Source organism: Clarias gariepinus, chromosome 17 (genome assembly GCF_024256425.1).
Source record: "Clarias gariepinus isolate MV-2021 ecotype Netherlands chromosome 17, CGAR_prim_01v2, whole genome shotgun sequence".
In the NCBI taxonomy this organism is placed as follows: Eukaryota; Metazoa; Chordata; class Actinopteri; order Siluriformes; family Clariidae; genus Clarias; species Clarias gariepinus.
The window spans coordinates 23,575,212-23,587,540 of record NC_071116.1 but is presented as its reverse complement, the minus strand read 5'-3'; the positions used below and the strand labels follow the sequence as shown (position 1 = coordinate 23,587,540).

General features: G+C 38.0%; 2 protein-coding genes across 2 annotated transcripts; both read left to right on the top strand.

The window, feature by feature from the left end:
* Window positions 1-565: 565 nt before the first annotated feature.
* rassf2b (Ras association domain family member 2b) lies at window positions 566-5,854 on the top strand. Its single transcript, XM_053475848.1, has 10 exons — window positions 566-710; window positions 1,856-1,921; window positions 2,076-2,151; window positions 2,243-2,403; window positions 2,508-2,584; window positions 2,829-2,971; window positions 4,259-4,412; window positions 4,570-4,691; window positions 5,093-5,190; window positions 5,291-5,854. The coding sequence occupies exons 2-10, from the start codon at window positions 1,875-1,877 to the stop codon at window positions 5,355-5,357; spliced, it is 945 nt and encodes a 314-aa protein (XP_053331823.1). The 5' UTR covers window positions 566-710; window positions 1,856-1,874; the 3' UTR covers window positions 5,358-5,854.
* A 1,329-nt stretch (window positions 5,855-7,183) lies between these two features.
* prnpb (prion protein b) lies at window positions 7,184-12,197 on the top strand. Its single transcript, XM_053516341.1, has 2 exons — window positions 7,184-7,247; window positions 9,723-12,197. The coding sequence occupies exon 2, from the start codon at window positions 9,724-9,726 to the stop codon at window positions 11,698-11,700; it is 1,977 nt and encodes a 658-aa protein (XP_053372316.1). The 5' UTR covers window positions 7,184-7,247; window position 9,723; the 3' UTR covers window positions 11,701-12,197.
* Window positions 12,198-12,329: the final 132 nt, after the last annotated feature.

The following is a 12,329-nucleotide window of genomic DNA, read 5'->3' as shown; positions in this document are numbered from 1 at the left end:
CGACTATTTGATAGCTGTTTGTATATGTTGTTAGCACTAAGTTGATCTTATTGTATGACAATGAACAAATAAATATGCATTCGCATGATGGACGCTAATGACTTTGAACTTGTACAACTTTACATTGCAATACAGATGTACATGTACATGTATCTTATGTTGTCATATCTGTAATATTGTAAAAACCCAGACAGCAGAGTAACAAACGACGACTTTCGGACATTTTAAATTTTAAATTTCGGTCTGAATTGAAATGGTCCAAGTGCACACATTTCTTTTACCACATAGTGGCGCTGCCTACATTTTCTCCCTCATCTTTAAACCACCAAAGCAGTTTTTTTACATTTCTGGTGGCATATATAAAATAGCCCAAAGGTTAAAAGGTCATCAGTTGCAATATGGAGCATTTGCTGTACTTCTTGATTCTTTAAAAATTGTTGCGCTTGGGGGAGCTTCTCGTTGCTTCAAAGCTGCATCTATATACGCGAGTACGTCTGCAGTGCTAACAGGAAGTCCAAACACAAGTGCACATGCACTCAGCTTCCTGTGTGAGCTGCGTTTAGGGAGGGGCACGGCTTCCTTTAGTCTATCAACACACACACATACACTTTGGCTTCCTTGTCAATTCAGTCTTAAAAGGTCTATGTACCTGATACACACTCACAAACACACACACAATCCCTTTCTTCTCTTCCTGGGCTTCCTACACAGTAAGTCACCTGCTTGTTCTGCTTCTTCATCTTTGCTTTCCATCTTCCCATCACTCCCTGTTTTAAGGTATGATAATTTAAAGTAAATGTGTATGTAGATTAAATGAGTATTAAAATTGTTCCTTTAAGCAAACTCTGGATTGTACACTAATATGCTGAGCTCTCCATATTTTTAGCTTTTATAGAAATACAGACTTCAAGTCCTCATGTTCAGGGTTCTTCTCGATTGATGGTGGGATCGCGCATGTATGGTGTTCACCATTAACGTCACTTTAGACTTCAGGTCTTTCTCCTTCAGACCTATAAAATAGCCATTTCTGTGAGCACTTTTATTCCTCCTTCCGCCTCTTCGCTCGAAATGCCCTGAACTTAAAGTGTGTGTCGTGTTTAAAAAATCATTTTACTCACCTTCCTCTTTTGGTAAATGTGAAAAAAGCGGATCAAACCAAAAATATGCGTGTGTGGTATTAAAGTAAAACCCATAGTACTTTTAGTAATACACACCACTACCACCACCACCACCCCCAGCTAAAAGTAGGCTCAGCAGTGTGTAGAGTGTGTAATGATTGTGTCCTTTTTCTTCTCATGTTGGTTTTGTGCACCATTTACAATCAGGAAATACACACTCCTCACTCCTGTGTGCACAATACAGCATCTAAACAGCTGATGTTCGGTATCGACTGATATGTAAGTGGTATTATTGTAGAGAGTAATACGTGCAAAAAATACACACACACTTGGTTCAAGAGAGAGTAACGAACAAAAAGGCAGGTCGAATCAATTTATTTTTTTACATTTGCCCTTCTCCCTTTTTATCTAGTCTTTTTATCATTTAATTTTCTTCTTTAATCTTCATTTTATTTCCCCTCCTCTCACTTCTTCTCATCTCCTTTCTACCCCTCTTCTCTCTGGTTCTTTTGTCTCCTCTACATGTCCTCTCCTCTCCTCTTTTCTCTCCTCTGTACTCCTCTCCACATCACGCTCTTTCTCTCTACTTCTTTTCTCTCTAATTAATTCATTTCCCCTCCTCTCTCTCTCTTCCTCCCAATTCCTCTCTATTCCTTTTCTCTCCTGTCCTCTTTACCCCTCATTTTGTCTTCTCTCCCCTCTTCCCTTCCCCTCTCATCTTTCCTCTTCTGTTTCAGGCCCAGCTGTTTTGTCCTTATGGCTGTAAATCTAGTGCAGATTGGAGAAAACAAATTCATCAACAAGTAAGATTATGAATTTCCCCAATAATCTTTCGCTTATGTTTTCATCCTAATATAATGATTATAATCTGTATTAATGTTTAATAACTATCAAGGGGAAAAAATGTCTACTGCCTCTGGATCACATACAGTACCAGATAACCTATTTCATTTATAGAACTGATTTACTGTCACATCTCAAAACCTACAACCTTTATTATGAGGAAAAATCGCTCCACCTGCGGCACAGAGAGGCAAGTCACATGCACACAGAAAAAAAAATTGTGCCATTTTGAATTGGTATATAAGTTTTTTCAGTTTTGTGATATTTTCTAACTGTAACAGGAGGAAGGAGAGCTGATCATTGAGGGTTTGCTTAGCATCTTCTGGGGGCTGCGGCGTCCAATCAGATTGCAGATGCAAGACGGCAAAGAGCCAACTGACTCTCCTCGTTTTCTTGCATCTTTAAGGCGCTCAAGAAAGGATGCGAACCAAGGTGAAACGAAGTACGTGCTTCTCAGTTGATTTATTATAAACTTAATGATTTTAAATTACAGCAACACCAATAATAATCATAATAATAACAATACATAAATGCATTTATTATTAGAAAACAGCACACCACACTGGCTCCACCCACCGTTAAGATCATCGAGCCAGAGGATGACTCCAGTGAGAGTCAGGGAGGTGAGTACAGGGACAGGATTACCTGAAACCGCAACCATGTACAGTGCTAATGCGCATAGTGCTGGTCTTGAATCTAATATTTAATCTGATATGTGTAAATAAACAGAATCTGTGCACTACAAAAAGCTTGTAGGATTTGTAGTGTGCTAGAAAGCTAGTGATACGTAGCTACAGTACTTATAGCGCTGTATAGTGGAGTGATGGATTTGATTGGCTCTAGTGGCGTTATGTATCACATGCACAGGTGAAACGGAGGAGGACTCAACCCTGCACAGGACCAGGAGCTGTCTGAGTGAGCGGAGTCTTGCTGGGCCGACAGAGCCTGGTAACCATCGGCGACTCAGAAGGCATCGATGTTCCTTTAATGGACATTTTTATAATCACAAGGTATAAGTTACTACGGGTTTTAAGTGTCTGATTAAGAGGTACAAAGCGGCGAGTTTATAATTGTTTTAGGTTTTAAATGTATATTTTTTAACAACTTTTTAACAGTTTTTATACATGCAGCTGCCGAGATTTATATTCTAAATAAACAACTCTGTTCTAAATAATAGCTGATATTTATTTCCAAATATTAATTTTATATCACATTTTCCAAATTGATTTTAAATATAAAAATTTAACAACAATTTAACCTTTATTATTTTCTCAATTTCTAAAGTTTTATAGTAATTTATCTTGTAAAATTAGCTCCACAGTTTATATTTATTTCAAAATATCTATGCTTTCGAAAATAAAGAAAGCCAAATTTCTAATGTTATCACTGTTCACATAATTTAAAGTCTTACTTTTTGTTTAGGTTAACATTCTAAAATGTCTTTCTCAATGGCTCCATTTACAAAGTCATTATTCAAATTTCCATTGTAAATGTATGATTCAAATAAATCATATTAATTTCTAAAAAGGTACATTTCAAGAAATGATATGGGATTAGATAATTACGTAACAACAAGAAAAACAACATTTAGTTGTTATTTTAAGACACAGAGGTCAGCCTTTCTGTAATATTTCTTGCAAGAACAGTATTGTCAAGTGCATTTGCAAAATTGGTCAAGCACCATAATGAAACTGGCTCTCATGAACGCCGTCCCAGGAGGGCGAGACCAAAACCTACAGTACCTCTGCCGCAGACAAGAAGTTTATTTAGAGTTATCAGCCTGAAAAATGACCAATTAACAGCACCTCAGAATAGAGGCGTTATGAAGTCTTTACAGAGCATAAGTAGCAGAAACATCTCAATATTAACTGTTCAAAGGAGATTAATGCATTTTTTTGGACGCCTTCAGCATTCCTTTACAATGTAGAAAAAAATAAAAATCAGGAACGATCATGGAGTTCGAAAGTGTTCTAAAACTTTTGAACGGTGATGTTAAATGAATTGTATATATTTTCCTTCATTGATTTCTTTGATTTAAAAGTGATAATCTAAATTTTAACTTTGTATAAATTACAGATTTAATTTAATATTCTACTGCTATCAATTTATTATTACCATTTATACATTCATATATTTAAAAAATAATTTCTAAAGCTATTGTTCAAATTTATATTTGAGATTTGTAAAGATACCACAGTCCAAATTACTTTCCCAGATACTCCACCCTGGAAAACATAGCTTTGTATTTTCTCTTCTGTCTTTCTTCTGTTTTTCATCTCATCCTCTTGCTTTGTCAGACTGCAGTTTTCACCCCAACGTTTGGTTCTATCACCAACGTCCGCATCAACAGCTCCATGACGACATCTCAGGTCCTCCGTGTACTGCTCAATAAGTTTAAGATTGAGAACTGTCCTGATGAGTTTGCGCTCTTCCATGTACACACCAGTGGAGGTGAGCCAACGCTGCACCCAGATTAAAAACTTAAAAAATAATTTCAGACGATTTAGGTGTATCACATGCTTAACATTTTCCAAACTCACACAAATGCTGAACCTTTTTCACTGTCACATAAAAGGTAATGATATCTTATTGTCTATAATTGTCTCAGAGCGTGTACAACTGAAAAAGGATGATCACCCTCTAGCTATCCGTCTTCTACATGGACCATGTGAACAGATCAGCAAAATCTTTCTCATGGAGCCTGACCAGGTGGAGGAGGTCACCCATGATGTAAGATATTTATATCAGATTACAGTGTAAAGTGTAGCAGTAAAAGAAAGCAGGACATGTGAATGAAGGTGGCAAGATATGTTCATTTGGGTTATGGTGGTGCTTTAACTGTAACACGGTGTTGTATATTATGGATGTCTGAGCAGCAGTAGTACTTGTTTCATGTGCTTCTTCCATCCACTAGATGCCAGTGCTAGCCTGTATTTTGCATTCGGCACTATTTATAACATTCCTAGTGCTAGACTTTAACCACAACAGCAGTCAACTCACATAGGATGTGTCTTTTTTTCAATTTGCCCATTCTGTAAAAATCAATGTGGGAGATTTATTATTTGCATGTGCATAAAACAGCATGACACTAATAAACCAAAATGCACGTGTTGGTCTGTTGTTGTGTTTAGGTAGCACAGTATATAAAGCTGGAGATGCCAGTGCTACTCAGCTTTATTGACAAACTGAAGGAGGAAGAGAACAGAGAGATGGAGAAGCTCAAGCAAAGGTATGTGTAGTTTACTCCTGTGAGAATTGTCATACTACTACTACTGGATTGTTTTTACTGTACATTTATCATACACTATTATGTTTTTTTGTGCTTGCAGGTACTGTGATATGCGCCGAATGATCCAGAAGCACATGCACCGCGTGTCTGATAAAGCTGTTTGTTAGTAGATGATTTGTTTAAGTTTCTCTCCCTCTCTCTCTCTCTCGTGAACAAGCATAGAACTCTGTGGCAGTGGTCGAAAGAGCATGACCTCTCAGATGATTTGTGGTCAAGGTTAGAGAAAGCAAGGTAGAGACTTACTTACTTGTGACGCCATGTAGCCAAGCCCTTGTCATTTACCTTTTTTTTTTTGTTCTCATTATGTTAGATAGTTTTAATCATACAATACTGGCATGCACAATTTATAGTTCAGTAAGTTATTCAGCTACTCCTATATGATTTAATGTGATGTCATCCCATTTGTGTCAAATTAAACTTGCCATTATTGACCCAAGTATATGCTTGTCATTCATCCACATCATGTAATGCATTTCCTTCCTATTGTGCTAATCAGATCACACCATACAGCACAGGGATGATTGGGGAATTATAGAAGTATAATTTGTGATATTTTGTATTATGTATGAAAAGCCATGGAATAAAATCAGCTCTTTTTGGCATACTAGGACATTTATCTGTTTATGTTGTGTCTGGTATATAATTCCAATCAAAAGTTATCTAATTCAATGTTTTTCTTATTGTTTTTAAAATTTTTACATTGTAGAACACATCTACAAAAAAGTATGTAATAATTAATATATAACTATGTAATTATGTTTTGTCATTAAGTAATTAGGTTTTTAAGATAAGCACCCCCAGATAGGAGGCTACCTAAGTTTTTCTCGGAGATAAGCACAAATGGGCGAGTACCAAGGAAATTAATATTACTTCTAATGTTCTTCAGGGAAAGACACACTCCTGTTCTAAACCAGGGTACTAGTTTTGAAATCTTTAAAGATTTTTATGTTATATTAAATGTACTTGTTTTGTTTTTTTTGTCTTTTTGAAATTGGATTAATAATAAAGGTTTATGGCCTTAACAAGATCTTCTGTGTATCTTCACTTTATATTACAGCAGATAAATTAATATACTGTATATATTCTTGTATAATTAATTCAGTCATCTTCTATACTGCTTATCCTGTACACGTTTACGTTACGTTTTGGGATTTGTCAGATGCCTTTATCCAGACAAACTTACATCTGAGCAGTTTTAGGGTTAAGGGCCTTGCTTAAGGCCCCCACAGGGACAACTTGGTGGTCATGGGATTTAAACCTAGCATCTTCCGAACTGTAGTCCACTGCCCTTACGACCCCTGGTACACCCTGGACAGGGTGCCAATCAATTGCACCGCAAACACACATAGACACACACACTTACACACATTTATTCAGACACTATGGGGAATTTGGGAACGCTTATCAGCATGTCTTTGGACTATGGGAGAAATCTGGGGTACCTAGAGGAAACCCACCATGCTCAGGGAGAACATGCAAACTCCATGCACACAGACCCTGGGCAGGAATTGAACCCTTGATCCTGGAGATGCAGCTTTAAATTTTTAAAATGCTTATCTCCACTCCGGAAACATGGTTAATTCAGACATGTATTCTTTAAAAAATGTTTTAAATGGTTTCCTGATATACTGCTAGTAAAAGGTTTGTACACACCTTCTAATTAAATGCTCTTTCTTTATTCTTCAATATATTTTAGACATATTTTGCATTTATTTGTATTTAGTTATTCATTTACTTATTTATTTATTACATTTCTAGATGACATAACTCCAGGGCTATTTTTTTCCTGTAATGCCCATTAAAGGAAACCACGCCCCAAATACAGGCCTTATCCTAAATACTTTGCTCTGAGACACTGTGTTCAATAGTGTAGTTTATTCCCTATAAAGTGCACCTACATAGGGTACACAGAGCAGACTGAGATTCAGCCAGACGTCAGAGCAACAAAACATTTTCAGTACAGGGGAGAGGACCAAGCGGAAACAAGCATCTTCAAGGTAAAAAAAAGGGAAGAAATTTATATATACATATACATATACATAGTTTAATAGAGTGTAAAATAATAAATGCTTATGTGGATTCCCGGTGCTGAGGACAATATTGATTATTCTGTTAATGATTGTTGTATTGATCTATCACATGAGTCCCTCTGTTCCTCCAACACATATGGCATCTGTATAGAAGTAGTGCATGGAGAAAGCAGATGAACAAACATTAAAGTGTTTGTTATTTGTGAACGGAGTGTTCCGGGAGTGCTGGTACACACACTGCACACACACTGATGCTGATGATGGAGAGTGCAGTGTTGAAAGTGTTGAAATTACAATAGATAAACAGTAGGTGATCTCGCAGACCAGATATTATGCATGCACTGAACTTTTATTATTTGGGGATATAAATGCTGGATATTTCTGGAGAGCACCTACTGCGGATCAACTGAGCGGATCCATGCGAAACTATTTCAATATGGATTTTGAAGACCTAGGATGACATTTAGTAATATTTCGTGCCAGTGCAAACTCTCTTTTGGCTTTAAAGCTTGAACAGGAATGAAACTAAAGAAACATTGTTTGTACACACATATAAACCCCCCCCCCCACCCACCCACCACCCACACACCCTTCAGAAGTTAAGTTAAGGAATGCCTTGTCAATGGAGGGAACTTAACAACTGGTCCCTCCATTGGATTCGCTGACTAAAGTTAACACCAAACATCAAGCACTTATACCATTTGTGTTGAGAATGTGATTAGGCGTTTATACAAGCCTCTTCATCTGTAATATCATTTAGTCAGCCCGCTGGTCGTGACCCTCTCATCAACATGGTCAATCTTGTATCAAACATACAGCATAATTCCAAATGTTTGTTTAGATTCACTATGGGTGTGGCATATCTCATAAGATGAACTCATGAGGACTTAAAAGGAAATACATCATGATACAGAATAAAATCCTGGCTCTCAAGCTATTAATGCCTCTCATAGGCACTTAAGGAACTGAACATGACTAGGGCTTTTAGTGGCTAATAACATTACTTTAGGTTTATTCTCACACTAAATCTATTTAGTTTTTGTTTAGGTGCTGAATACTAGACAGACACCTTATTGTTTAATACAAATGGTGCAAAAGATGTTTATTTTACAACTTTCACATTATTGTACTTTATTATAAAGTATGCAAATGTGTGATATGTGATATTCTCCAGCAGAATAGTTTTTTTTTTTTATAGTTTTTTATAAAAGTTAATTTAAGCTTAATTTGTACATTACTGGGACTGATTATGCATTATAAATATCGTAGATAGAGGGTCAAAACATAAATTTATTAGTCATAACGTTTTAAGGGCATATTTGTTTTAGAGCATTTCTTTGTACTTGCATACGAAGGGTATTAAAGTCAAAGGACTTTTGGAAAACTTTATTTCTCTACATAATCCCATGCCACACTAACCGCACTTATTCCAGCATTTCACTAGTGCTTGGATACTATTAAGGTAGAAGTTTTTTTTTCTTCAGTACATTAGAGCCATGATCAGACTGCCTGCTTCGCATCTGGAACGTTGGCCTTTCAGGAACTCTTTTAATGGCTTTAAGGTCAGAACTGTACAGGAGATGTGGTAATAACGCCTAGCCGAGTTCCTGTAATGGTGCTGGTGAATAATTGTGCACAATTCCCACAAACAGATATGTCTCTTCTGCAAGGTGGCAACAAGTTATCTATCGATTTTCATGCATAATGTGTTCTGCTGGGATCGAACATCCTGGATGTACAGCATTTATTTTTTTTTATTGTTTGAATCATTTAAATGCTTTATAGTGGCTAAAAGTGTCATTACCATACTGTGCTTTATCTATTCTGTAAATGTCAATAAGTTTTAGACCTTTATTTATAAGTTCCCGCTTGACTTGAAAGCCCCTCGTATTTTTAATTTTTCTCTATTTGTTTAAAGAAAATAATAATTTTAACTTCTCTGGTGCCCAGTTTCTTAATTGTTAGGCTTTAAATAATTCCTCTTAACAATTTATACTTTTTTAAAAATATAAATTTACAATAAAATTTACAGGTTTTCAACAGTTTATTTACTGTATTTCCCTGTGTAACAAATTTCTACATAGCTGTAAAAGGGAAAATCAATTGGCCTGGAGCAGAGGATTGTGATTGTGTGCATGGAGAGTCATCACCCTTATTGCTGGTGGTTTTCATAAGTAAAAATATATTTGCATTTACTTCTGTAGTAGTATTGCTATTTTCTACAAATTATTTTACTTTTGAAATTAAGTGTAAATTAGGTAAAAGTTAGATTATAATGTTAGCTTAACTATTATTCAGTGTACATCTTATTACAGTAGAATTGAAATCTTAATCTTTTTAATCTTTCAGTTGAACAAACTTTTTTTTTAAAGGTAACCAATAAATAACTAAAATAAGTCTTTTGAAACAAACAAAATGTTAATACACCTCCTTTGATTACAGGATGGGGCAGCTGATCATCTTCACAATTTTCTGTTTGACTTTAATGCTGTTGCTGCATGACACATCAGCAAACAAGAAAACATCAAGCAGCAAGAATCCTACTAACACTAAAACTTCAACAACTGGAACATCAAACAAGCCGCAGCAGGGGAGCAAGACACAAGCTAACTATCCCAGGCAACCCAACCAATATCCCTCTGCAGGCAACAACCCTGGGGCTCGATACCCTAACCAGCAGTATCCTGGTAAAGGACGTGTTAGCCCAGGAGGACATCCCACACAGAAGGCTACAGGAGGACATCCCACACAGAAGCCTGCTGGTGGTAGTTATCCTGTAGGTGGAAGTTACCCTGCAGGTGGAAGTTATCCTGCAGGTGGAAGTTACCCTGCTGGTGGTAGTTATCCCGCAGGTGGTAGTTATCCAGCAGGTGGAAGTTACCCTGCTGGTGGTAGTTATCCTGCTGGTGGCAGTTATCCCGCAGGTGGTAGTTATCCAGCAGGTGGAAGTTATCCCGCAGGAGGTAGTTATCCCGCAGGAGGTAGTTATCCCGCAGGAGGTAGTAATCCCGCAGGGGGTAGTTATCCCGCAGGTGGTAGTTATCCCGCAGGAGGTAGTAATCCCGCCGGTGGGAGTTATCCTGCAGGGGGTAGTTATCCTGCAGGTGGAAGTTACCCTGCTGGTGGTAGTTATCCTGCTGGTGGCAGTTATCCTGCAGGGGGTAGTTATCCTGCAGGTGGAAGTTACCCTGCTGGTGGTAGTTATCCTGCAGGTGGTAGTTATCCAGCAGGTGGAAGTTATCCATCTGGAGGGCAATATCCCAACAAGTACCCAGCTGGGGGACAATATCCAGGACAAGGGGGATCTAGTCCTGGAGGGTATCCAAATCAGTACCCTGCAGGTGGAAGTTATCCAGGTCGAGCTCAGCATCCAGGACAAGGGGGCAGTAGTCCTGGAGGGTATCCAAACCAGTTTCCAGGTAGAGGAGGTGTAAATCAAGGAAGATATCCCAATCAGTCCCCTTCTGGTGGTAGTTACCCAGGAGGCCAGTACCCTGGGGGAGGAGGTGTACATCCAAACCAGTATCCTGGATCAATCAACCCTGCAGGATATCCAATGGGTAGTGGCTACCCAGTGAGGACAGGAGGACAGCCGGGAGGATACCCTGGGGGTTATCCATCCATAGGAGGACAATATCCTAACTGGAATCCTAACAACAAAATTCTTAGTCCTCGGTATGGCAGTGGAATTGGGCGTCCAGGATACGGAATCGGTGGCTCCCCTTTCTCAAAATCAGTTCATGATATGGGCTATAAACCATCCGTGAAGTCCAAAGGCTTTGCCAAAAAGGCCATGTTGGCAGCTGGAGTTGGGGCTATGACAGGGATGGCTGTAGGGTATGGCCTGGGTCGATTTCCTCGACCAAACTTTCACTTTAGCAGCCCCCAAGAAGAGTATTATTACAACCAATACATGCACCGCAATTATGGCATAAAATCTACTGATACAAATGACTATCGACGTGACTACAAATTCAAGCCACCTCCTAAGGCCCAGACTTATGAAAAATACATGAAAGACTGCATGAAAAGAACAGACCTCTTGAGAAATCAAGATGCAAAAATCAGCAACATCCAGGAGGATAACCCCATGGCTAGATCACTTACAGTTTCTAATTCTTCCACTTCTGAGAGTGTTGGCACTCCTGAGAATGGCACATCCGAGGTTGTAGTGCCTGCTAAGTCCCAAGAGAGCGATGATGATACAGTAAGCATCACAGAAATTGGTTACCCTGTGCTAATCCAGCAAATGAAAGCCCGAAAATGTGTAGAGCTGTACATGGCATACTCTGTGAGCTTCCTGCAGAAGCAGACGCAAGAACGTCCCGCCAGCCGCAGCGACGCACGGGGACATCCTATACCACTTGTACTGCTCACAACTGCAATCATGGCTTTCAGCAGCACCCTCTTGCTGCAGTGAAAGCAAGACTACGGTGATACTCTGTGTGGTAGATCTGGAAACTTTTGGGCTCAACATAAATTCTCTGGTTTACTTCACAATCAGCACCTGACATATCATTATTTATAATATTATTATGTATGAAACAATACTGCATGTTTTACAGTACCTGTTATTCATGTGCACCATTTTAACCAACATTAAGACCAACATTCCATCATTTATTCTTACTAGCTCACAACTGCTTGATAGCTTCTTAGCAACTAAATGTATATCAAAGAATGATCTGACTAATATGGCTAGCTAACTAACTTGTGCAATATTTAACATTAACCAACAGTTATTGGAGGCAAATTTCGTTAAGTGTCAATGGATAATTATTTCATGAAGAAACTGCCAGGAATTTTGATTATGCAAAAATGCAGTATATTTTACATTATTGTTGTTTTCATTTTAATTTACTTACTGTGTGACGTCTTGGTGACTTATTATTTCTAAATAAACTAACATAACATTTATTTCTAGAACACAGACTGTTCTTTGTTCTATGTTCACATGATACCTACTTTCTTTCTTACTTAAATTATCATTTTATTAGATTCTATCTGTAGAGCTTAACAACTTGGTACAAGTGTTAAAGATATTATATC